At 42.6% G+C, this 27,860-nt stretch overlaps 2 protein-coding genes across 2 annotated transcripts in view; both read right to left on the reverse strand.

The window, feature by feature from the left end:
- Positions 1–27,860, reverse strand: part of LOC112225629 (activin receptor type-2A) — a 679,452-nt gene that overhangs the window by 416,658 nt on the left and 234,934 nt on the right. The gene's annotated exons all lie outside the window — the stretch shown is intronic.
- Positions 799–27,860, reverse strand: part of LOC112234847 — a 30,454-nt gene continuing 3,392 nt past the window's right edge. Inside the window, exons 2-11 of the mRNA XM_024403154.2 lie at positions 19,232–19,345; positions 18,609–18,817; positions 12,788–13,811; positions 8,875–9,330; positions 8,308–8,407; positions 4,907–5,055; positions 4,687–4,799; positions 4,136–4,225; positions 3,714–3,836; positions 799–2,937 (exon numbers count right to left, since the gene is read on the reverse strand). Coding sequence (XP_024258922.1) covers positions 2,716–2,937; positions 3,714–3,836; positions 4,136–4,225; positions 4,687–4,799; positions 4,907–5,055; positions 8,308–8,407; positions 8,875–9,330; positions 12,788–13,811; positions 18,609–18,817; positions 19,232–19,345 — 2,600 coding nt within the window. The 3' untranslated portion in view covers positions 799–2,715. The remainder of the gene's footprint in view (positions 2,938–3,713; positions 3,837–4,135; positions 4,226–4,686; positions 4,800–4,906; positions 5,056–8,307; positions 8,408–8,874; positions 9,331–12,787; positions 13,812–18,608; positions 18,818–19,231; positions 19,346–27,860) is intronic.

Below are 27,860 nucleotides of genomic sequence, written 5' to 3' on the forward strand. Positions count from 1 at the left end.
TTCATATATATGTATAGGCCCCCGTCTTACCAGAGACTGCTGTTCTGTCCTGCCGATGGAGTGTATAACCCACCAGCTGTATGTTCTTTATGTCGTCGTTCAGCCACGACTCGGTGAAATGTAAGATATTACAGTTTTAATGTCCCGTTGGTAGGATATACGTGCTTTCAGCTCGTCCCATTTATTTTCCAGCGATTTAACATTAGCTAGCAGGACGAAAGGCAAGGGAAGGTTAGCCACTCATTGCCTGATCCTCGCAAGGCACCCTGATCTTTTTCCAAGAAACCTCATAGTTACCTTCTCCAGCGAATCATGGGGGATCTGGACCTGGTCGGGTGTCTGTAGTAGTATGTCCCTCCCGTCCGACTCATTAAAGAAGAAGTCTTTGTTTGATGTGAGCAATCGCAGTTCTGATGTTCAGAAGCTCTTTTCTGTCATAAGAGACAGTAGCAGCAACATTATGTACAAAACAAGTTACGAACAACACGAAAAAAACTAACGAAATAGCATGGGCGGTCAAGAGCCAATAAGATGGCAGCCTCTTCCTCCGGCGCCATCGTCGCAACCCCTAGTTTGGGAAATCCTGCCATATGACCTACAAATGGTATGTACAATGACCTAGAATTGAATGGAATGTATTGGGATGACACACCAGTGAATGATTGATTGAAGGTTGTGTATTTGTATAAACATAATGAGTAAGAAGTGTTTGTTTGAATGATATGTTCGAATGATAGACCTGTAAGATATTGAGTAAATAAAGTAATATAACTGCAAACTGAAAGAGGCACATTAAAAGACACTACAGAAAGTACTTTTATTGGATTAAACTATGGGAAACCCACACAATAACATTGGCTTATGCAAAAACTATCATAGCAGTCAAATGTGCTTTAAATATCTTTGATCATTTATTTTTGTGACCAACTTTATTTTTATTATTTCAGATCGCATACAGGCATACAAGAAATAACATGCACTGTCAACTGTGGGACCTTCTTCAGATAGGTGTGTGCCTTTCCAAATCATGTCCAATCAATTGAATTTACCACAGGTGGACTCCAATCAAGTTGTAGAAACATCTCAAGGATGACCAATAGAAACACGATGCATCTGAACTCAGTTTTGAGTCTCATAGCAAAGGGGCTGAATACTTTTGTAAATAAAGTATTTTGTCTGTTATTATTTGTATACATTTTCTAAAATGTCTAAAAACCTGTTTTCGCTTTGTCATTATGGGGTATTGTGTTTAGATTGATGAGATTTGTTTTGGTTTAGAATAAGGATGTAATGGAACAAAATGTGGAAAATGGGAAGAGGACTGAATATTTTCCAAATGCGCTGTAGGTGTGTTGACTGTTATAAAGGCACTGGATTATGAGCTGTCTTGTTTGCAAAGTTAACCAATTAAATACGCAGTGGCATGGTGCATATAGCCATAAAAGCACAGTGACATATGCCTCAATACAGTCATATTTGTGGCTTATTGGGAGTGTGGCTTTCAGTTAGCTATTTTTGAAACCATCCTGCGAGAGTGACTGTCATTCAAGTTTCAAGTTTAAACTTTCAATGTAATGTGAACAAGTACAGTGAAATGCCTTTCTTGCAAGCTCCAAACCCAACAGTGCAGTAATCAAAATCAACGCAGCACTAAAAATAACATAAAGTGGAACAAAAACACACAAGACATAAAAAACAAGAAATAAGAAGAGCAAAGAAAGAAGGAAGGTACTGTATATACAGGGTCAGTTCCACTTCCAGGTAATCTGTTCTGTTCAATGAGTTACATGTACACTAGCAGACTGATTGAGGGTGCTGTATTGAAGCCACTGTGCCTCCATCTTGGCACTCCCCACCATTGTAAAAAAAATATTTTGGAAGTTATAGAAATGCATTTATTAATGACTACATTAGTTTTAGCCACATGTATTCTATTACAGACACATTCATGCGTACTTTTAAATGATATTATGTGAGCTAAGAATAAAACAGAAAAAATCTCACATATATACAAACAAGAATGATTTTTTGAGAATACTAATATTACTGTCCCAACTACAACAAAAATGTCCTTGAAACATTCAATATAAATAGTGTAGAATTCCATGAATTCCTATGGAGGACTGCTCCTACTGGGGAGTGCCAATATGACCAACCGGTGGCTTCAAATCCTCTCAATGGCCAATACATACTGTAGCATCAGCAATCCAGGGTTTATAGACATCATTCATTATTTTATATTGCATCAAATCTGACTAACCCAGTGCAATGACTGCTATCAATTCTATCTGACGGTGTTTGCATCTTTAGGAAAAATACAAATAATGTTCCATTTGGAACACTGACAAGTAGAGAGCATATCAAATATCAAACTCAAAACAAATTTTGGGGGAGCTTAGTCTTAGTCCACTCAGGCCCACCCGTGCCTGCTCCCCTGCTGTAGCTACTGTATGTAAACAGGAAGCAGATGAGCGACACATGACAGTGTGGTTTCGTGAGGCGGTGCTTAAGTAAAACATAGATCATGATTTATTCAATTTCAAAAATGGGATATCCAACCAGAGTAGGCTCCTGCCTTGAAGTCAGAGGGCACATCCCCTTCATTATCAACACATCGTGCCAACAACATCAAAATAACCTTTCCAGACTATGAAGTCTGGAGGATTTTGAGAGTTACAGTATGTGTTAGCCAGACTAGCTGTAGCTTGGGCAGTCTCATGGTTGTGTTGCTAGTGTAGAGGTGTCCATGTTGGCAGGAGACTGGGTAGGTGGTGGAACAGTTGAGGACTCTGTAGATTCTGTGTTGTCTTCTTCTGTGTTCCTCTGAGGGTCTGTGAGGTTAGGGTTAGGGTCAGGCTCTGTGAGGTCTGCTTCAAACCCTGGGTTAATCTGACCGTGAGAATGCCTCTTCTGGACCTCCTCAAAGATCTGGAGCACCTGGCAGAGACACACACAGAATATTACAGACATTATACAGACAGACACACAGAACATTACAGACATTATACAGACAGACACACACATAAGCTCAATTTAGAATAGTCGAAAACAAGGTGCAATTTCGAAATTTGTTTGTTCATCAGCAGTTTTCCTTTTGTTATGTCAGTCACTGACAGTCACTCAATTAACACATGACAGCAAACAATTTTTCGACTGGTAAGCTAGTCTAGCCAACTATCTAAACTTGTAGTAATCATGTCACAATTACAGACCAAGCACAAAGTGCACGTTCCCAGGGGCCCTGACCTCCAGAGGGCTCCCATTGATTGTGTTAGTCACTCTCACTCAGATTTCATATTAACATGGCGTAAGTCATGGCAAAATGTGTACAATTGCAGGAAAATAGCTGTAAAACTTCAAATTTGTATCTTTGCCCCATGGCAAAATGTGTAGAATTGCAGAAAACTTGCTTTATAACTGCAACATTTTCTCTTCGCCCAATGGCAAAATGTGTAGAATTGCAGGAAATTAACTTCTCTCCCCCGACAATAAAGGGGGGCCCACTAAAATGTTTTGCACTCGAGGGTTTGGCTGGGGCCCCCAACCAAGAGCCGGCCCAGCATGCACGCCCATACACACACACACTCACACATACACACCACAACAACCATTACATACAGGACATGAGGTGGTGTTACTGTCATGTTAGCAGTCGGTGCTTCAGGTTAGTGTCAGTTTTGAGGTTCTTGTCATTTTAGCCACCTTGATTTTACCTGAGACTTGGGAATGAGGCCTACTCGGAAGAATCCAATATGGCCGCTGTCTATCTTGGTGCAGTCAACCACAGTGGAGGCGATGTTCTCTGGGGATGGGCCGTCACACAATACACCATCCACCTAGACAGACAGACAGACAGACAGACAGACAGACAGACAGACAGACAGACAGACAGACAGACAGACAGACAGACAGACAGACAGACAGACAGACAGACAGACAGACAGACAGACAGACAGACAGACAGACAGACAGACAGACAGACAGACAGACAGACAGACAGACAGACAGACAGACAGACAGACAGACAGACAGACAGACAGACAGTGAGTGAGTGAGAAAATCACAATCTTTTTTTACATTTCCAATTGTAGTTTTGACTCAATTGAACTATGATATGTCTGTGTGCCTATTTCACCTTGTCTCCCAGCTTGGCATACACCTGGTTGTGGTGTGTGGTGTCTGCTTCTCCTGTGGGGTTGGCTGACGTCACAGCAATGGGACCCACCTACAGAACAGAACATAATATTATCTGGCAACAATGGCAAGCATCCATTTAGATACTGTATAATGTTTGTAGCGGCTCCCGAGTGGTGCAGAGGTCTAAGCCACTGCATCTCAGTGCAAGAGGCATCACTGCAGTCCCTGGTTTGTTTCCAGCCTGCATCACATCCGGCCGTGATTGGGAGTCCCATAGGGCGGCGCACAATTGGCCCAGCGTTGTCCGGGTATGGCCGGGGTAGGCCGTCATTGTAAATAATAATTTGTTCTTAACTAACTTGCCTATATAAAATAAAGGTTAAATAAAATATTAAAATACATTTCATGTAGTATCTATGTACTATATTTTGTATCTTTTGTAATTAATCCGTGATCGTACCAGGTTAATGAGGTGTGTTGCTACAGCACAATCAGGGTCAGGGTTAGAGGTCAGGGGTTAGGGATAGAGGTCATGGTTAGGGTTCATACCAGGTTGATAAGATGAGTAGCCACAGCACAATTTGGGTTCCTGATAGCAATGCTCTGAGGGGTTCCGATGTGTTTAGCTGATTCCCCCAGACCAAACATCTCCATCCAAGGACCTGGTGAGGGAAGACAGGACATACTCATCATAATAACTAACATACACTACACGACACTACATACACAAAACACACACACACACACACACACACTGTTAATAACCCACCCCTGGCTATGACCATGCTGATAGAGGAGGGCCAAGCTGCGCTCATGAAGTCCCAGAGCAGGGCAGACAGCAGGGATCTGACCGGTTCTAACTGGTTAATAGAGGACACCCACAGAGACATGGGCCGGTCCTGAGCCTGCTGTTTACACCTGCACAGGGAGAGACAAGTATAATATGTTATTAACATGCTGCTTACACCTGCAGCACACAGTTAGAGACGAGTAGAATAAGTTATTAACAGGGTTGGGGAGTAACGGTTTACATATAATCCGTTACATGTAAGGGATTACCCCAAAAAAACTGTTACTGTAATCCATTACATTACCAGCAAAATATATTGTATTCAGAATACAGATACTTTTGATAAACTAAATTATCACTTTGAGGATTACTTTTAAATTCAGAAAGGATGTTTGCCGAAAAAAATCTTTGACATTTTTGTTTTCTCAATGACATTCAAATCAGCATTGAAAAAAGGCGCAAGTTTAGATTTGTTCCACCTGAATGAGTCTGACCACAAGTCAGAGACCACTATGATGACACACCAAATGTGTTTGATGGATCGCAGGAAAAGAGCAGGAATAGGCTTTTGTAGGCTACAGTCCAAGCTATGTCTTCCAATGGTGCGACTGCTGTCGGCATCCAAAGATCATCCAACTTGAATAAACGCTTGGAGGTGAAGATGACAGCAGTGGTGTAGTCTATGGTGATACGGATATCACTTATTATTGATATCTACATTGCATTGATGTGAATCACACTTCTGCTATCTCATTTAGCTATTTGCATTTTACGGATTGTGGTTGTTGTGGATGGCTATTCACAAATCTGAATGTGTATTTGAACCCAATAATGGTTGAATTCAAGAAGGTTAAGCTGCCTATCAGTCATTGTTTTTGAAACCAGTGGACAGCCAGTGAAAAATGTGTTCTTGCAACAGCTGCATAGCGCGGATCCCAGCCTACAGAATAAAAGTAAGGCTTTTATTGCTCAATCTAATTCATGCTGATAAAAAAAATCCATAGTCCTAATGGACACATGCTCAAGCTCGCACACTTTTGATAGACTTAAAGGATCTGTTGTTGCTACATTCTTTTTGGACGGCCCAGTACCTAACTGGGGCCAAGCTTCCTGACATCCAATACCTATAGACTAGGCAGTGTTAGAGGAAAGACAAAAAATTGTCAAAGACTCCAGTCACCCACGTCATAGACTGTTCTCTCTGCTACCGCACAGCAAGCGGTACCAAAAGGCTCCTTAACAGCTTCTACACCCAAGCCATGATCAAATGGCCATCCGGACTATTTACATTGATCCCCCCTCCCCCCTTTTGCTTTTACACAGCTGCTACTCGTGTGTTTATTATCTGTTACACATAGTCACTTTACAAATTACCTCAACTAACCTGTACTCTGCACATTGACTTGGTACCCCCTGTATATAGCCACATTATTGTTATGTACACTGTGTTACTTTTTGTTTGATTGATTTTATTATTTTTACTTCAGTTTATTACATAAATATTTTATTAACTCTATTTCTTGAACTGCATTGTTGGTTAAGGCCTTTTCCCAGCATGAAGCATGAAGCATGAGAATGCCAAGAGTGTGCAAAGCTGTCATCAAGGCAAAGAGTGGCTACTTTGAAAAATCTCAAAAATACAACTTTTTTTTATTGTTTTAGCACTTTTTTGGTTACTACATGATTCCAAATGTGTTATTTCAGAGTGAAAATAACGAAAAACCCTGGAATGAGTAGGTGTGTCCAAACTTTTGACTTGTACTGTATATCCATTGATTCTTAAATAATATAACTTAGAACTCTTGAGTTTAGCTCAACTGTCACACTCCATGAGATCCTAAAATATTATCTTGTTTTTCTCCAATGTTTGTAAACATTGTAAACGTAAACAAACCCTGTATAGCCTCATAACATGGTTAAAACAATAATTTGATATCATGGATGGTCAGTCCTTGAATTCATAGCTGTCTATTAATCTGAGAGTGGTTACATTTCTCCAGGCCCATCCCTCTGCTTTTTACCAAAACAGAGGCTGGGTGGTCATATTGTTATCGTTTCATCTGTGGATTTGTCCTTTAAACAGTTGCATGTGACCAAGTTATCAAAGTGTCACCAACAAAAAGGTAAACAATAGGCCTATAGCAAATTCAGTATATACCGACTTGCCTAGTTAAATAAAGGTTCAATAAAAATGTGTTTAAAAAAAGTAATATGGTGTTCATTTGTCACATGTAAATAACATTTTCAGTAGTGCTCAAAGCATGCCCTTCCAAGAGCACAGGTTTTATTTTTCAAATCAATGAGCCCAAGTGCAAGTGCTGGTTAAGTGGTTGAGGTGGGGAGGAGGATTATCTAAGATAATGTTTGAAGAGGTAGGATTTCAGATGTTTTCGGAAGATGGGCGTTTTGCGGGGAGGACAGAGAAGAGCTTGGCCTAGGCTGAGTGGGAGCTGGGTGGTGGGAGGGCCAACAGATCTGAGGTGGCAGAACGGAGTGCTCAGGTTGGGGTGTAGGGTTTCAGCATAGCATTTCCTCTTGCTGTTCTGTAGGTAAACACAATGGTCTTGTAGAGGATGCAAGCTTCAACTGGAAGCCAGTGGAGTGTGTGGAGGGGCGGGGTGACATGAGAGAACTGGGGAAGGTTGAAAACCAGGCAGGCTGCAGTGTTCTGGATAAGTTGCAGGGGTTTGATGGCACAAGTGGGGAGCTCAGTCAAAAGCGAGTTGCAGTAGTCCAGACGGGAGAGTACAAGTGCCTGGATTAGGACCTGCGCCACTTCCTGTGTAAGGTATGGTCGTATTCTAAGGATGTTGTAGAGCATGAACCTGCAGAAGCGGGTCAATATGTTGATGTTTGCAGAGAACGACAGGGTGTTGTCCAGAGTCACGCCAAGGTTCTTTGCACTCTGGGAGGGCGACACCGTGGAGTTGTCAATCGTGATGGAGAGGTCTTTGAGCGGGCAGGACTTCCCAGGGAGGAAGAGCAGGTCCGTCTTGTCAAGGTTGAGCTTGAGGTGGTGGGGCGACATGCAAGTTGAGATATCTGATAGGCACACAGAGATGCGTGTCGCCACCTGGGTGTCAGAAGGGGGGCAAGGAGAAAAGTAGTTGAGGGTCATCCACAACATGCTGCTTACACCTTCAGCACACAGGGAGAGACAAGGAGAATAGTTAGTTTAAATGCAGTATGAAAGCCTGGTCCTTGATCTGTTTGAACTGTCTTGGTCGTGACAGAGGAGTTGTCGAGACAACTAAAATAGATCTGGGACCAGTCTACCACTATGAAGCATTGTGAGTACAAAGTTTATTAATTTAATCTAATGAAATGATATTTTACAATGTACGTATAACGACCTAGTATGCAGTGTAATTGAAACTCACTTGTAGGCCTTTTCCACAGCGTCCGGTCTGTTACAAGCTGCCACCAGTACATAGACCGTGTCAGTGGGCATCCCACATATACCTCCACTCTTCATGATCTCTGGAGACACAGAGGGATAGGGAGAGTTGGGTTGAGACACATCAATAACCCAACTAACTAAAGACCTAAAGAACTTGCAATGAAGTGATCCTGTCAGCCTCAACACACACACACGCACAAATATACACACACAGCCTGTTATTCATAGTGTTTTCATGAGAATGATGCATTAGACTAGACCAATGATTGTCATGGTTCTGAAGAGCTACTGGGTGTGCAGATTTGCTATTTCAGTCCAGCACTGAGACCCTGCATTCTGCTCACCAGGACATTGAATCAGGTGTGTTAGTACTGGAATGAAGCAAAACCCTGCACCCACAGTATTTCACCAAGAGCAGAGTTGGTGACCAGTTCTTTGTCTCAAATTGCACCTTATGCCCTATAACATAAAGCACTACTTTAAATAAGATAGAGAAAAGGGTGCCTTTTGGGACTGAGCCCAGGATAGGTACCCCCTTATATTTCACCTGCTATCTGGTGGACGGCCGTGGCCTTGCGTGCAGGGACATGAAGACAGATGTCCTTCCCTCCTCCTCCCGTCCCACTCAGCCTGACTAACGCCCGTCCCAGGGGCAACTGGGGTGTCAGGAAGGTCAGGCTGAACAGACCAGACAGGAAACAGTAGAATGACATCAGGCCAAACACGATCGACACCCCGATGTCATACCCATAAGGCAGTGCTCCCATGGCGTCCAGGAGGAAGGAGATGATAATGAGGTGAAAGGTCGCGGCATAGACAACCCAGGCTACGCTCAGGAACAGCGCTCCTACCGTCACCAGACTGTTGAACAACAGGAAGCTGATGATGCCCACAGCCAGGTTGAATCCCCGTGTGTCCCCGTAGAGCCCGCCGTACCGCGTCAGCCCCCAGACAGACCACATGACACCATATAGGACAAACGCCATGCTCTCAAGGGTCTTACCTACCGGAAATGTACACATTTGTATTTGTATTTGTTATGGATCCCCATTAGCTGCTGCTTTCCTGGGGTCCAGCAAAATGAAGGCAGTTTATACAATTTTAAAACATTACAATACATTCACAGATTTCACAACACACTGTGTGCCCTCAGGCCCCTACTCCACCACTACCACATATCTACAACACACTGTGTGCCCTCAGGCCCCTATTCCACCACAACCACATATCTACAGTACTAAATCCATGTGTATGTATATGTAACTGATGTGAAATGGCTAGCTAGTTAGCGGTTTGCGCACTAATAGCGTTTCAATCGGTGACGTCACTCGCTCTGAGACCTTGAAGTAGTTGTTCCCCTTGCTCTGCAAGGGCTGTGGCTTTTGTGGAGCGATGGGTAATGATGCTTCGAGGGTAGCTGTTGTCAATGTGTGCAGAGGGTCCCTGGTTCGAGCCCAGGAAGGGGCGAGGAGAGGGACGGAAGGTTGTACTGTTACATATAGCGCGTGTGTGTGTGTACAGTATGCATGTGTCTGTGCCAATGTTTGTGTTACTTCACAGTCCCCGCTGTTCCATAAGGTGTTTTTTTATCTGTTTTTTAAATCTAATTATACTGCTTGCGTCAGTTACTTGATGTGAAATAGAGTTCCATGTGGTCATGGCTCTATGTAGTACTGTGTGCCTCCCATAGTCTATTCTGGACTTGGGGACCGTGAAGAGACCTCTTGTGGCATGTCTTGTGGGGTATGCATGGGTGTCCAAGCTGTGTGCCAGGAGTTTAGACAGACAGCTCGGTGCATTCAACATGTCAATACCTCTCAAAAATAAAAGTAGTGATGAAGTCAATCTCTCCTCCACTTTCAGCCAGGAGAGATGGACATGCATATTATTAATTTTAGCTCTCTGTGTACATCTAAGGGCCAGCCGTGCGGCCCTGTTCTGAGCCAATTGCAATTTTCTTAAGTCCTTTTATGTGGCACCTGACCACACGACTGAACAGTAGTCAAGGTGCGACAAAACTAATACCTGTAGGACCTGCCTTGTTTATAGGGTTGTTAAGAAGGCAGAGCATCGCTTTATTATCTTAGCTACTACTGTATCAATATGTTTTGACCATGACAGTTTATTATCTAGTATTACTCCAAGCAGTTTAGTCATCTCAGCTTGCTCAATTTCCACATTATTTATTTCAAGATCGAGTAGCTGCAGGGGCAGTATTGAGTAGTTCTCAGTTGCAGCAACAACCTGGGGAATAGTTACAGGGGAGAGGAGGGGGATGAATGGGCCAATTGTAAACTGGGGATTATTAAGTGACCGTGATGGCTTGAGGGCCAGATTGGGAATTTAGCCAGGACACCGGGGTTAACACCCCTACTCTTATGATAAGTGCCATGGGATCTTTAATGACCTCAGAGAGTCAGGACACCCGTTTAACGTCCCAGCCGAAAGACGGCACCCTACACAGGGCAGTGTCCCCAATCATTTCCCTGGGGCATTGGGATATTTTTTTAGACCAGAGGAAAAAGTGCCTCCTACTGGCCCTCCAACACCACTTCCAGCAGCATCTGGTCTCCCATCCAGAAACTGTCCAGGACCAACCCTGCTTAGCTTCAGAAGCAAGCCAGCAGTGGTATGCAGGGTGGTATGCTGCTGGCATAAAAAGGTGCCCAGAGGTGCCCAGAGTAGATGGCCTGCTCCTCAGTCCCAGTTGCTAATATATGCATATTATTATTAGTATTGGATAGAAAACACTCTGAAGTTTCTAAACTGTTTGAATGATGTCTGTGAGTATAACAAAAAACCTGAGAAGAAATCCAAACAGGAAGTGGGAAATCTGACGTTGGTCGATTTTCAACCAGAGTTGGTGGTGACCTAACATAATCATTTGTGGTGCTTTCGCCACAAAGCCTATTTGAAATCGGACACTGTGGTGGGATTAACCTTTTTGGGATAGGGGGCAGCATTTTCACTTTTGGATGCCCAGAGTGAACTGCCCCCTACTCTGTCCCAGATGCTAATATATGCATATTATTATCAGTGTTGGATAGAAAACACTCTGAAGTTTCTAAAACTGTTTGAATGATGTCTGTGAGTATAACAGAACTCATATGGCAGGCGAAAACCTGAGACAAATCCAAACAGGAAGTGGGACATCTGAGGTTTGTAGTTTTGCAAAGCTTGACCTACCAAATACACATTGAGATATGGATAAAGTTGCACTTCCTACAGCTTCCACTAGATGTCAACCGTCTTTCGAAACTGGTTTGAGGATTCTACTATAAAGGAGGGGCTCATAAGAGCTCTTTGAGTCAGTGGTTTGGCAGAGAGCCTTGGTCTCATGACGCGCGCTCCCGACAGAGTTACCTCTCGTTCCAGTGCTTTTCTGAAGACAAAGTAATTCTCCGGTTGGAACATTATTGATGTTTTATGTTAAAAACATCCTGAAGATTGATTCCATACATCTTTTGACATGTTTCTAAAGGACTGTAACAGAACTTTTCAAGTTTTTGTCTGGATGAAGTGCCTGCGCCTCATGAAGATGGATTAACAACAAGTGGCTATTTGGACATAAATGATGGAACTTTATGGAACAAATCCGTCATTTATTGTCGAACTAGGATTCCTGGGAGTGCCTTCTGATGAAGATCATCAAAGGTAAGTGAATATTTTTGGTGTTGTTTCTAACTTTGTTGATTCCAAAATGGCGCATATTCCTCTGGTTGTTTGAGTTCTGAGCGCCGTTCTCAGATTATGCTTTTTCCATAAAGTTTTTTTGAAATCTGACACAGCGGTTGCATTAAGGAGAAGTCTATCTTTAATTCTGTGAAGAACACTTTTATCAATGTTTATTATGAGTATTTCTGCAAAATCACAGGATGTTTTGGAATCAAAACGTTACTCCACGTAAGGCGCCAACTGAGCCAACAAAATCATGTAAACTGAGATTTTTGGATATAAATATGCATATTATCAAACAAAACATACATGTATTGTGTAACATGATGTCCTATGAATGTCATCTGATGAAGATCATCAAAGGTTAGTGATTAATTTTATCTATATTTCTGCTTTTTGTGACTCCTATCTTTGGCTAGAAAAATGGCTGTGTTTTTTCGACTTGGCTATGACCTAACATAATCATATGTTGTGCTTTAGCTGTAAAGCATTTTTGAAATCGGACACGATGGGTAGATTAACAAGATGTTTATCTTTCATTTGCTGTGTTGGACTTGTTAATGTGTGAAAGGTACATATTTCCCAAAAATATTTTTGAATTTCAGCGGAATGTTGTCGAGGAAGGTTAAGGTTAACAAGATTACCTTTAAAATGATATAAGAGACATGTATGTTTTAATTATGAGATTTCTGTTGTTTTGAATTTGGCGCCCTGCACTTTCACTGGCTGTTGTCATATCAATCCCATTAACGGGATTGCAGCCCTAAGAAGTTTTAAGGTCTTACCACGGGAGAAGGCCACGGAGCCGACCAGCAGCTGGAGGACGCCGCCTGCCACCACAGCCCAGGGCAGGACCAGCACGCCCAGCGGGGCCCGGTCCCCCATGGATGCTGTGATGGAGAAGACAGCGAGGACAGAGCAGGCATGACCTAACACCTCTGCGTCAGCATACCTGGAGTAGCCCAGGTAGGGAGCTTGGCTGTGTCTGTCGTGGGGACGGAGAGTCAGGCTGCTGACACGCGTCACCAGGGCCTTGAACACGCCCTCCCCCGTAGGAATCCTTTTGGCCGAGACGTTGTTGTAGGAGGTGACCAGTAACATCACGGCTGACACAACAAAGATGGCTGCCTGGACGCCCTGCGCCCCAGACTGGAAGGAGAGGGAGGGCTGGGCTGCGAGGGCGATAGTATACGCCACGTAGAACAGCTGGTAGAGACCCTCAGCTAGACTCTTCTGACAGCTGAACAGAGCCAGGATGAAGAATAGAACAGCAAAGACAACGGGAAAGGGGATAGGGGAGGAGGGGTGGATGGAGAAGGCTGTGAGGAGAGCGCTGTAGCCCTCAGCAAAGCGCAGGATGGAGGTGAAGCCGTAGAAGGTGGCAGTCAGGGAGTCCATGGATCTGTAGGAGAGGACACACACAACTAGCTGGAATACAGCAGCCGTCCAAAGCCAGGGGACGTGACCCGGGGCGAGTTGAGGAACCACAGCCAGTAGGGGGCAGGCTATTACACTAGCAGACAGCAGATTCATCACCAGGCCTACAGGCACCACGTCGTTACAGTCCTCTGGAGCTCTGACCCCTGACCCCTGACCCCCTGCCCTTCTTCTCAGCCCTGTACCAGGAGCCTCCACCCTTCCCTGGGTGATAAAGGAGAGCAGGCGGCCACAGCCAAAGTAAGCCCCCACCAGGGTGACCAGCAGGTAGCAGGCGGCCGTGGCAGACTGGCCGAACCCCGGGGAGGAGAGGCCGGCGATCTGGTGCCCACAGGCCAGGCTGATAGACAGGGAGATGATTAACAGGACCACCTACAATACAACAATACAACTTTATTTTCTATACGTTACAGCAAACAATGTAAAATGTGTCTTCTATTCGATTCTCAACTCCATTCAAATTGATAGACAGCTAGCTAGCTAGCTATATAGATAGAAAGATACAGCTGTAGGATCCTAATTTAATCACTGTTATTGTTGCGAATTTTCCTGCACATCAGGAACTTCACAGAAAACCTGCATCAACACTTGGTTATGTTCGAGTTTTTCTCAATCGCTTTGGCTCAATTTTCGAATGACAATTATTTTTTCCAAAACAATAAGTTCAAATCTCTGAACAATTAGTTTCTTGCTCACACTAGATTTGAATTTCTTATTCATTTAAGCAAATTGCATGTGTTTTGGCACATGTGCAAAAGTGGAAGTACAATTGTCTACAATTTGCATAATAACTACATGCACATGACTGATCAAAACCGATGAGTTGAATCGCTGTGAAATTGTCATAATCTTCACAACTTCTAAACATTATTTCATCGTGTGAGCCATCACATGCAAAATGATCCATTCAATTATCAAAATCTGTCAGGCATACATGTATATTCCATAAATATCTATGACATGGAATGTTTGTGATGTCTGCTAAATTGGCAAATTACCTGCCAGGTGACATAGCAATGAAATAGGAATCACAATCTTACTAATCAACCAATCAAGTTTGGGAGCGTAACACCCAACTTCTCCTGGCCTTCCTAAATACACTTTACAGAGACCTAATACCAGAACACCAAAGAGGTTTAGCTACACCAGATTTACCAAATTATGTAATTATGTGGGATAATGTCAGTTCCACTGAACCCACAGCACAATCACTATAATTTTTTAACATGGAGGAACGTCACAAACCTGAACAGCAGTTACATGCTCGTGGAAGAGAAATAAGGAGATGTGTAAGAAGGCATGATGGTGTTGTTGACTTAATAGAGGAAGAGGTAGAAGGCAAAGAATAAGAGTCCCTGATGAAATCAGAGCCTCAATTGTAGACCATGTCATAAACCATTGTCTGACAATGGAAGAGGCTGGTCGGAGAGCACAGCCTAATGTAAACAGGTCCACAGTGTCATAAACCATGGTCTGACAATAGAAGAGGCTGGTCGGTAAGCACAGCCTAATGTAAACAGGTCCACAGTGTCATAAACCATGGTCTGACAATAGAAGAGGCTGGTCGGAGAGCACAGCCTAATGTAAACAGGTCCACAGTGTCATAAACCATGGTCTGACAATAGAAGAGGCTGGTCGGAGAGCACAGCCTAATGTAAACAGGTTCACAGTGTCATCAGTGCAAACATTCCGTAGGGAAAACAGCATCTCATTCACAACAATACAGCAACTATTGTAAAGATAAATGCAAGTCTGAAAATCACAATGTACCGTAAGATATGTATGAGGAATATACAGTAATACAGTACAATTTGAATACAATATACTATCTGTAACATGATCTCTTTGTGAATCCTACATGTCATATATAGGACTGCACAATGACCTCATGCTGGTGGCAGAGCAGCTCTACATGTCATATATAGGACTGCACAACGACCTCATGCTTGTGGCAGAGCAGCTCTACATGTCATATATAGGACTGCACAACAACCTCATGCTGGTGGCTGAGCAGCTCTACATGTCATATATAGGACTGCACAACAACCTCATGCTGGTGGCAGAGCAGCTCTACATGTCATATATAGGACTGCACCATGACCTCATGTTGATGACAGAGCAGCTCTACATGTCATATATAGGACTGCACAGCAACCTCATGCTCGTGACAGAGCAGCTCTACATGTCATATATAGGACTGCACAACAACTTCATGCTGGTGGCAGAGCAGCTCTACATGTCATATATAGGACTGCACAACAACCTCATGTTGATGATGACAGAGCAGCTCTACATGTCATATATAGGACTGCACAACAACCTCATGTTGATGACAGAGCAGCTCTACATGTCATATATAGGACTGCACAACAACTTCATGCTGGTGGCAGAGCAGCTCTACATGTCATATATAGGACTGCACCATGACCTCATGTTGATGACAGAGCAGCTCTACATGTCACGTATAGGACTGCACAACGACCTCATGTTGATGACAGAGCAGCTCTACATGTCATATATAGGACTGCACAACAACCTCATGCTGGTGGCAGAGCAGCTCTACATGTCATATATAGGACTGCACAACAACCTCATGCTGGTGGCAGAGCAGCTCTACATGTCATATATAGGACTTCACAACAACCTCATGCTGGTGGCTGAGCAGCTCTACATGTCATATATAGGACTGCACAACAACCTCATGCTGGTGGCTGAGCAGCTCTACATGTCATATATAGGACTGCACAACAACCTCATGCTGGTGGCTGAGCAGCTCTACATGTCATATATAGGACTGCACAACAACCTCATGCTGGTGGCAGAGCAGCTCTACATGTCATATATAGGACTGCACCATGACCTCATGTTGATGACAGAGCAGCTCTACATGTCATATATAGGACTGCACAACAACCTCATGCTGGTGGCAGAGCAGCTCTACATGTCATATATAGGACTGCACAACAACCTCATGCTGGTGGCAGAGCAGCTCTACATGTCATATATAGGACTGCACAACAACCTCATGCTGGTGGCAGAGCAGCTCTACATGTCATATATAGGACTGCACAACAACCTCATGCTGGTGGCAGAGCAGCTCTACATGTCATATATAGGACTGCACAACAACCTCATGCTGGTGGCAGAGCAGCTCTACATGTCATATATAGGACTGCACAGCAACCTCATGCTGGTGGCAGAGCAGCTCTACATGTCATATATAGGACTGCACAACAACCTCATGCTGGTGGCAGAGCAGCAGTATTCAGTCATCAGCAAGAACAAGAAATTTGCAACATGGTCATAGTCAACAATTGCATCAGGCTAAGAAATCTAAAGTGCAATCATAAATGACAACAATATCTTCGCAAATATCAATTCTGTCAGCATTTCCACTATAGACCGTTTTGGAAAAAAGTCAAATGACTATGAAACAACTCTACAAGGTGCCATTTGAGAGGAATAGTGACAGAGTGAAGTATGTCCAGGTAAACCATTGGGTTGCACATGGTATATTGTACAGAGAGTTTTACTGTACTTCAATGATGCCTGTATATACTTCTTGAAGTTGTAGATACCCATAAGAACAGAACATTTCTACTTTACTAAACTGTCTGATTGTAGAATAGGCTATGTAAAACTAACTTTATATTTTGTTTCTGTGTTACTATATAGAGCATAATGGAGCCTGGAAGGGCATGAAATGACCCACATTCTTGTTTTTGTGAACGAAGCTGGGTTCAATCTGGCCAAAGGCAGGAGACGTGGCCGCAATCTCATTGGACACCGAGCCACAATTGCCACACCAGGCCAAAGTGGGGGCAATATTACAATGTGTGCTGCCATTTCTGAGAATGGTGAGAGCACACATATTCCACAGATTGGGCCCTATCACACCCAACTTCTCCTGGCCTTCCTAAATACACTTTACAGAGACCTAATACCAGAACACCAAAGAGGTTTAGCTACACCAGATTTGCCAAATGATGTAATTGTGTGGAATAATGTCAGCTTCCATCGAACCAACATTGTTAGGGAAAGGTTTGCTGCGCATGAAAGGATAACAATGGAGTTCTTCCACCATCCTCCCCATTCCTGAATCCAATAGAAGAGTTTTGTTCAGCATGGAGGTGGAAAGTATATGCCTATCGGGCACAAGATCAGATGTCACTGTTAGATGCCATGAATGCTGCTTGTGAGGACATCACAGGCGATCTTTGCAGAGGATGGTTGTGCCACGCAAGGAGATTTTTCCCCCGGTGCATCACAAGGGAAAACATCAGATGTGATGTTGACGAAAATCTCTGGTCAGACCAACAAGAGTGACAGGATGTCCACCAAGAAGATAGGTACTTGTAGTATTATGTACTGTGAGGAGGTACAATTTATTATTTTTTACAGAACTACCGCAGGTTTTTATTTATTTTTGGTGGGGGGGGGGTCATTTTGTGGCTAATTTGCTGTTCACTATATATGACTTTACATGTAAGAAATATGTAAAAATGGACATGCAAATGTGAATTTTCTGTTACAAAAATGTACTGTTTACATATAAATGTGTATATCCTTTTTCTGTGTACTACAGTATTGTACAGTTTTGACTTTTCCCAGTAAACTTTTCCTTACTGTTGAAATTGATATCTAAAACACTCAGTGTGATACACAATAGCATTCAGCTAGATGAAACTGACCTTCTGGTATAGTACCGTAAGCAGTCAGTGTCAACAAAAAAAGTTGAACAAAACTGAAATTTGTACATAACAAACGTTTCCAGGGTTGACTGCCATGGTGAAAAAACATCGAAACATTTTGACCAGTACGGCTCACACAATGACAAAACTTTGAATTTTGGTGGCATTGGCCAATTCACTGTCACAATAACTAGGTTTTGAAGCATGAGAATGTTAAGACTGTTAAAAAGAAATGAGCCAAAGCGATTGAGAAAAACAAACAATAATGCACTTTTCATGCAGCCTAATGTTGGCCAGCTAATAGCCTAACCACCGATAAAGGAACATTACATCGGCGGAACTGTTTAAATGGACTAAATGTTAAAATCCTGTTGCTGCAGAATTATTTCCCTGCAACAAAACTGGTCAAATTAAGAGTGTACATCTGTAGATATATATGTGGATAGATACGATAGATACTGTAGATAATTACACACACCTCTCTCTGGAGGACAGATACTGTAGCCAGTATGAGGAAGGCCAGGGTGAAGGCTGCTAGGCCAGGGACCAAAGAGGACCTCAGCTCTGTAGTCCCCACCAACCCCTCCCCAACGAGCAGGTAGACCAGTCCAGACCCACACCACAAGGCTGACACGGTCAGACACACACTGGAGAACAACTGGGACTGGGACAGGCTGCGACGCACCCCTAGTGGGAGGGAGGGAGGGAGGAAGGGAAAAACATTTATTGATCTCTGGCTGATACCACGTTCAAACACACAGTCAATACAATGAAATCATGAATGCATGCCTTGGTCCACGTTAGCATAGTTAATGGTGCTCCGCCATTTCCTGGATGCTAGAATTCAAATTGTTCGCCTAATATTTGTTTATATGACAAAACAAGAAATGTATAGTGTAGAGAATCATTGTACCATCTAAACCACTGTGAAATATATGTTCAATATATTGCATTTAAAGCTGTTTGACGCTGGTGAACAAAACCAAAAGAAAGAGACGCAACAACAAAACTCAAGAAATGGAAGCATAGAAATAGTGCACATAGAAAGGGTAACAGAGTATGGTTAACATTTATATGAGTAATAAACAGTAGGTAGGCTACCAGAGTATGCCAAAAGGGAAGCGATGATGAGCAGCAGCACCCCCAGTGCAGTATGGGGGATGAAGTCTTTGTCAGGAGAGCTGCCATAGTTATTCACCAACAGCAGCAGAGAACCTGTAGGAGAAACCAACAGAAAAGGTAAAAGTACAGCAGGCTTTAGACCAAACCAACTCAGAAAAAAAGGCAATTGTTTGACAAGAACCCATGAACACAGCTCCAAGTTTCTGTACCGCAACTTGACTGAAGCACCTGACCACTTTCACTAGAATCCACGATTGGGGAGCAAACATGTTGCCTCGTGATTGGTCAACGTGCGCACAATTAGTAGCCTATGGCCTATGGTCGAATTCCTGTCCGACTATATGCGTGTGCATTGTATTGCATTCAAACTTTGGTTGGCTAGGCTACCTAGGCCTTTTCAATCAAAAATGATTGACAGGAAAAATTAAATCAACTAAAAGTGATGACATACAGTACCAGTCAAAAAGGTTTTCTTTATTTTACTATTTTCTCCATTGTAGAATAATAGTGAAGACATCAAAACTATGAAATGGAACCATGTAGTTACAAAAAAATGTTAAACAATTCAAAATATATTTCATATTTGAGATTCTTCAAAGTAGCCACAAAGTAGCCACCTTGATGACAGCTTGCACTCTCTTGGCATTCTCTCAACCAGCTTCTTGAGGAGTGCTTTTCCAACAGTCTTGAATGAGTTCCCACATATGCTGAGCACTTGTTGGCTGCTTTCCTTCCCTCTGCAGTCCAACTCATCCCAAACCATCATAATTGGGTTGAGGTTGGGTGATTATGGAGGCCAGGTCATCTGATGCAGCACTCTATCACTCTCCTTCATGGTAAAATAGCCCTTACACAGACTGGAGGTGTGTTGGGTCATTGTCCTGTTGAAAAATAAATGATAGTCCCACTAAGCGCAAACCAGATGGAATGGCGTATCACTGAAGAATGCTGTGGTAGCCATGCTGCTTAAGTGTGCCTTAAATTCTAAATGAATGTGTCACCAGCAAAGCACTCCCACACCATCACACCTCTTCCTCCATGATTCACAGTGGGAACCACACATGCAGAGATCATCCGTTCACCTACTCTGCATCCCACAAAGACACGGCGGTTGGAAAAATAAACTCATCAGACCAAATGACAGATTTCCACCTGTCTAATGTCCATTTGCTTGTGTTTCTTTGCCCAAGCAAGTCTCTTCTTATTATTGGTGTCCTTTAGTAGCGGTTTCTTTGCAGCAATTTGACCACAAAGGCCTGATTAATTCAGTCTCCTCTTAACAGTTGATGATGAGATGTGTCTGTTACCAGAACTCGGTGAAGCATTTATTTGGGCTGCAATTTCTGAGGTTGAAAACTCAAATTAACTTATGCTCTGCAGCAGAGGTAACTCTGTGTCTTCCATTCCTGTGGCCGTCCTTATGAGAGACAGTTTCATCATAGTGCTTTGTGGTTTTTGCGCCTGCACTTCAAGAAACGTTCAAAGTTCTTGAAACGTTCCGCATTGACTGACCTTCATGTCTTAAAGTAATGATGGACTGTCGTTTCTCTTTGCTTATTTGAGCTGTTCTTGCCATAATATGGACTTGGTCTTTTACCAAATAGGGCTAGCTTCTGTTAACCAACCCTACCATGTCACAACACAACTGATTGGCTCAAATGCATTAAGAAGGAAAGAAATTCCACAAATGAACTTTTAACAAGATACACCTGTTAATTGAAATGTATTCCTAATGAGAGAATTATGTTCTCCAGGTACAGCACCAAATGTAATTATATTACTCTCAGTCTGCAAACCAGAATTTGTAAGATCCTGGTCGAATGAAACAGACGGAGGCCCAGCTAAATAGTCAAAAAGGTTTATTCACGGAACGTGCTTAAGTCAAGAATACAAAACAATTCATTTTATACTGACTTCTCACGCCCACACATTCACACAGCCATACGCACACACACACACACACAAACAGATGCACATACACACGCACATACCCACACACACATGCACACAAACAGACACACACACACTGTCTGTCTCACTTCCCAGCCGACAGAGATAGTGACTTTTTTCCTTGAGACGTACTCCCCGTTCTCTCCCAAATCTCTGGTCAGGTCGGCACCAAGCTCAGACAGTCTGTGTTTAAAATACCATAAAGGCATATTGTTTTACCCTAATTCTGACTCGGACTACACATTTATTGATTATGATATTATACATTCTAATCAATTCCATACAATTATATGTTTCAGGGCGGAATATTCTAATCATTCAATTAACAGACAATTCTCACCTATCAATTCTAGGTTACTACCTCATGAAGCTGCTTGAGAGAATGCCAAGTGTGTGCAAATCTGTTATCAAGGCAAAGGGAGGCTACTTTGAAGAATCTCAAATATAAAATATATTTTGATTTGTTGAACACTTTTTTGGTTACTACATGATTCCATATGTGTTATTTCATAGTTTTGTCTTCACTATTATTCTACAATTTAGAAAATAGTAAGAATAAAGAAAAACCCTGGAATGAGTAGGTGTGTCCAAACTTTTGACTGGTACAGTAGATTAAACTGTGTTAATGCACCAGTAATTGTTTTATTACAGATGTGTATAGGCCTATGATGCAGCCCTGTTAGTTCTATTGTCTAATCGCAGTTGTCTCTGTGTCTGTGTAATGGAAACCCCTGTTAGTCTTGTTTTAAAATGTTATACATATGAACAAGTACATCAAGTAGTTCAGACAGAGTTTTCACTCTCCCAAAGGCCAGGAGTTTTTTCAGGAGTTTTTTTATTACTATGTGACCTGGTTAGAAAAACTCTGGTCCTATCATTTCCAAAATGAACCCTTTTACAACTGATTACTCACTATGTCATATAGAGGTCGACCGATTAATGGGTGATTAATTAGAGACGATTTCAAGTTTTCATAACAATCGGAAATCTGTATTTTTGGACACCGATTTGGCCGATTTTTATTTATTTTTATGTATATATTTTTACACCTTTATTAACTAGGCAAGTCAGTTAAGAACACATTCTTATTTTCAATGACGGCCTAGGAACGGTGGGTTAACTGCCTTGTTCAGGGTCACAACGACAGATTTTTACCTTGTTAACTAGTCCAATGCTCTAACCACCTGGCTCTCATTGCACTCCACGAGGAGCCTGCCTGTTACGCGAATTCAGTAAGAAGCCAAGGTAAGTTGCTAGCTAGCATTAAACTTATCTTATAAAAAACAATCAATCAATCATAATCACTAGTTAACTACACATGGTTGATGATATTACTAGTTTATCTAGTGTGTCCTGCGTTGCATATAATCGATGCGGTGCGCATTTGTGAAAAAGGACTGTCGTTGCTCCAACGTGTACCTAACCATAAACATCAATGCCTTTCTTAAAATCAATACACTAGTATATATTTTTAAACCTGCATATTTAGTTAATATTGCCTGCTAACATGAATTTCTTTTAACTAGGTAAATTGTGTCACTTCTCTTGCAACAGAGTCAGAGTATATGCAGCAGTTTGAGCCGCCTGGCTCGTTGCAAACTGTGTGAAGACTATTTCTTCCTAACAAAGACAGCCAACTTCGCTAAACAGGGGATGATTTAACAAAAGCATATTTGCGAAAAGAGCACAATCGTTGCACGACTGTACCTAACCATAAACATCAATGCCTTTCTTAAAGTCAATACACAGAAGTATATATTTTTAAACCTGCATATTTAGCTAAAAGAAATCCAGGTTATCAGGCAATATTAACCAGGTGAAATTGTGCCACTTCTCTTGCGTTCATTGCACGCAGAGTCAGGGTATATGCAACAGTTTGGGCTGCCTGGCTCGTTGCGAACTAATTTGCCAGAATTTTAAGTAATTATGACATAACATTGAAGGTTGTACAATGTCATCACGTTGGCCTGTGGGTAAGGTTTATGACCCTCCCCATAAATACCTTTCTCCCTTCCCTCTCTCTTGACTCTACAGAGGGACTCTTGAATAGCCTTTGTTACACATAGAGAGTCTGGGAACATCAAACAAGTGGAGGGAAAGGATCCATATTTCGGTAATAGAACCAGTTGAAAATATGCGTTGGTACTTAATGAATATGATGTCAGTTCGGTTGTCATCTGAGATATTATGATTGATGACAGGACGACCTAAACTGTATCTGGGAAAGTATACACATTATAGTTATCAGATTCACATGGAATTGTTGTGCAATTCAAATGTTTAAATATAAAATTATTTGTGAAAAGATTAAATGTAATTTTAGCTTCCAAATGAGAGATTTGGGTTTTCATAAGGTTAGGGCTCTGCTCAATCAGTGGACCGCCCCTGTGAAGAGGCATGGGTTATAAACTATGAAACACACCCTTCTCCCTCCACTATATAAGCCCTTGATGAAAATGTAACATCTGTTCCGGATACATTAGGACTACGGTCCGATGTCAGAAGGATTCAGATAATAACTACAGAATGAAGCCAACCTCAGCGTGAGCTTTGGTTGCGAATGGTATGAACTTTGAACACTTATTCGCTACAGCAGTGATACCTCCTAGCCGTTGAGTTAGCAGCGGCCGCTGTAAACGTGGGCTAGGAGAGGACAGACAGAGTATCCCATCTACCACACAACGACGACACTACAACGTTTCCCGTTCACCACCAGAAACACTCTTCAAAGGACAAATGACTCTGTTGGGCAACATGGCCTTCCATCTAACACCAACCTATTGAAGCGCAGCTCAGAGTAAATACTTATTGCATTTTCCTTTTCCAAATGGTTGGTAATATAGAATGCATAAGATTCTGCATTTACGATAGAGTAGCTGCCTACGGCCCGATAGAGACATCGCTTCTCCCTTTGTTCTTCAGTCTTCCCGCTCTTTCACTCAAACTCAGACCCCTTTTCTTTGTGTAACCAGCTGTCATATCTGTTCCATCCGCTAGGGACGTTTTCCTTTATGACATAATTTGTAATCAAGGTATGATTCAATCTGTGTATATGTAATTCTGTGTGATTAGTTAGGTATTTAGTAAATAAATAATTAAACCTAATTTTGTATTGCTGATTCAACTTGTTAGCCAGGGTTTGTGAAGATAACCAAGAATTTACAAGAATTTACAAGGTGACGATTAATATTGACTGCTATTGATGTAAAATATTCCTAGGTCTTTAAGAGTTCATTCGGAAGATACCTGCTCTATAAATATTATTTTGTGGTGCCCCGACTTTCTAGTTAATTACATTTACATGATTAGCTCAATCAGGTAATATTAATTACAGGGAAAGGATTTTATAGAATAGCATGTCATATCACTTAATCTGACATAGCCAAAGACACGACAACAATGTAACTGCAATATTTAGACTTAGGGATGCCACCCCTTAGATAAAATACGGGAGGGTTCCGATTTTCACTGAAATAATAAACGTTTTGTTTTCAAAATGATAGTTTCCGAATTCGACCATATTAATGAACAAAGGCTCGTATTTCTGTGTGTTATTATGTTATAATTAAGTCTATGATTTGATATTTGATAGAGCAGTCTGATTGAGCGATGGTAGGCAGCAGCAGGATCGTAAGCATTCATTCAAACAGCACTTTTGTGCATTTTGCCAGCAGCTCTTCGCAATGCTTCAAGCATTGAGCTGATTATGATTTCAAGCCTATCAACTCCCAAGACTAGGCTGGTGTAACCGATGTGAAATGGCTAGCTAGTTAGCGGGGTCCGCGCTAATAGCGTTTCAAACGTCATTCTTTCTGAGACTTGGAGTAGTTGTTCCCCTTGATCTGCAAGGGCCACGGATTTTGTGGAGCGATGGGTAATGATGCTTCGAGGGTGGCTGGGTTCGAGCCCAGGTAGGGGCGAGGAGAGGGACGGAAGCTATACTGTTACACTGCCAATAGTAAAGTGCCTATAAGAACATCCAATAGTCATTATTGGTCCTCCAATAATCGGTATCACCGTTGAGAAATCATAATCGGTCAACCTCTAATGTCAAATCCCTGCACAGGGATTGTCACACAACACAATGCCACAGATGTCTTAAGTTTTGAGGGAGCCTGCAATTGGCATGCTGACTGCAGGAATTTCCACCAGAGCTGTTACCAGAGAATGTAATGTTCATTTCTCTACCATAAGCTGCCTCCAAAGTTGTTTTAGAGAATTTGGCAGTAAGTCCAACAAGCCTCACAACCGCAGACCACGTGTAACCATGCCACTCCAGGACCTCCACATCTGGCTTCTTCACCAACGGGATCATCTGTAACCAGCCACCCGGCAGCTGATGAAACTGGGGGTTTGTGCAACCAAAGAATTTCAGACAGTGTGTATGGCGTTGTGTGGGCGAGCGGTTTGCTGACGTCAACATTGTGAACAGAGTGCCCCATGGTGGTGGTGGGGTTATGGTATGGGCAGGCATAAGCTACGGACAACGAACACAATTGCATTTTATCGATGGCAATTTTTATGCAGATTTCCGTAACGAGATCCTGAGGCCCATTGTCGTGCCATTCATCCGCCTCCATCACATCACCTCACACCACTCAGGCTCTCGAGTGGCGCAGCAGTCTAAGGCACTGCATCTCAGTGCTAGAGGCATCACTACAGACACCCTGGTTCGAATCCAGGCTGTATCATAACCGGCTCTGATTGGGAGTCCCATAGGGAGGCGCACAATTAACCCAGCGTCATCCGGGTTTGGCCGGTGTAGGCTGTCATTGTAAATCGTCTGAGATCGCTAAGGATTGGAAAGCTGCCGCGGTCATCCCCCTCTTCAAAGGGGGTGACACCCTAGACCCAAACTGTTACAGACCTATATCCATCCTGCCCCGCCTATCTAAAGTCCTCAAAAGCCAAGTTAATAAACAGATCACTGACCATTTTGAATCCCACCGTACCTTCTCCGCTGTGCAATCTGCTTTCCGAGCCGGTCATGGGTGCACCTCAGCCACGCTCAAGGTACTAAACGATATCATAACCACCATCGATAAAAGACAGTACTGTGCAGCCGTCTCCATCGACCTAGCCAAGGCTTTCGACTCTGTCAATCACCGTATTCTTATCGGCAGACTCAATAGCCTTGGTTTTTCTAATGACTGCCTCGCCTGGTTCACCAACTACTTTGCAGACAAAGTTCAGTGTGTCAAATCGGAGGGCATGTTGTCCGGATCTCTGGCAGTCTCTATGTGGGTACCACTTGGTTCAATTCTCAGGCTGACTCTTTTCTCTGTATATATCAATGATGTCGCTCTTGCTGCGGGCGATTCCCTGATCCACCTCTACGCAGACGACACCATTCTGTATACTTCTGTCCCTTCCTTGGACACTGTGCTAACTAACCACCAAACGAGCTTCAATGCCATACAACACTCCTTTCGTGGCCTCCAACTGCTCTTAAACGCTAGTAAAACCAAATGCATGCTTTTCAACTGTTCGCTGCCCGCACCCGCCCGCCCGACTAGCATCACCACCCTGGACGGTTCCGACCAAGAATATGTGGACAACTATAAATACCTAGGTTTCTGGTTAGACTGTAAACTCTCCTTCAGGACTCGTATTAAACATCTCCAATCCAAAATCAAATCTTGAATCGGCTTCCTATTTTGCAACAAAGCCTCCTTCACTCACGCTGCCAAAGTTACCCTAGTAAAACTGACTATCGTACCGATCGTCGACTTCGGCGATGTCATCTACAAAATGCCTTTCAATACTCGACTCAGCAAACTGCAGTCAATCACAGTGCCATCCGTTTTGTTACGAAATCACCTTATACCACCCACCACTGCGACCTACTTGCTTTAGTTGGCTGGCCCTCGCTACATATTCGTCGCCAGACCCACTGGCTCCAGGTCATCTATAAGTCTATGCTAGGTAAAGCTCCGCCTTATCTCAGTTCACTGGTCACGATAACAACACCCACCTATAGCACACGTTCCAGCAGGTATATCTCACTGATCATCCCCAAAGCCAACATCTCATTTGGCCTCCTTTCCTTCCAGTTCTCTGCTGCCAGTGACTGGAATGAATTGAAAAATCGCTGAAGTTGGAGACTTTTATTTCCCTCACCAACTTTAAACATCAGCTGTCTGAGCAGCTAACCGATTGCTGCAGCTGTACATAGTCCATCTGTAAATAGCCCACCCAATCTACCTACCTCATCCCCATACTGTTTTTATTTTATTTACTTTTCTGCTCTTTTGTACACCAGTATCTCTACTTGCGCATCATCTGCTCATTTATCACTCGTGTTAATCTGCTAAATTGTAATTATTCGCACCTATGGCCTATGTATTGCCTACCTCCTCATGCCTTTTGCACACACTGTATATAGACTTTCTTTTTTTTCTACTGTGTCATTGACTTGTTTATTGTGTTATTGGCTTATTTATTGTTTACTCCATGTGTTGTTGTCTGTGTCACACTGCTTTGCTTTATCTTGGCCAGGTCGCAGTTGTAAATGAGAACTTGTTCTCAACTAGCCTACCTGGTTAAATAAAGGTGAAATAAATAAAATAAATAAAATAAAATAATTTGTTCTTAACTGACTTGCCTTGCCTAGTTAAATAGGTTAAATAAATAAATGTAACAAAAATGTATGTTTCAG

Source organism: Oncorhynchus tshawytscha, linkage group LG26 (genome assembly GCF_018296145.1).
Source record: "Oncorhynchus tshawytscha isolate Ot180627B linkage group LG26, Otsh_v2.0, whole genome shotgun sequence".
In the NCBI taxonomy this organism is placed as follows: domain Eukaryota; kingdom Metazoa; phylum Chordata; class Actinopteri; order Salmoniformes; family Salmonidae; genus Oncorhynchus; species Oncorhynchus tshawytscha.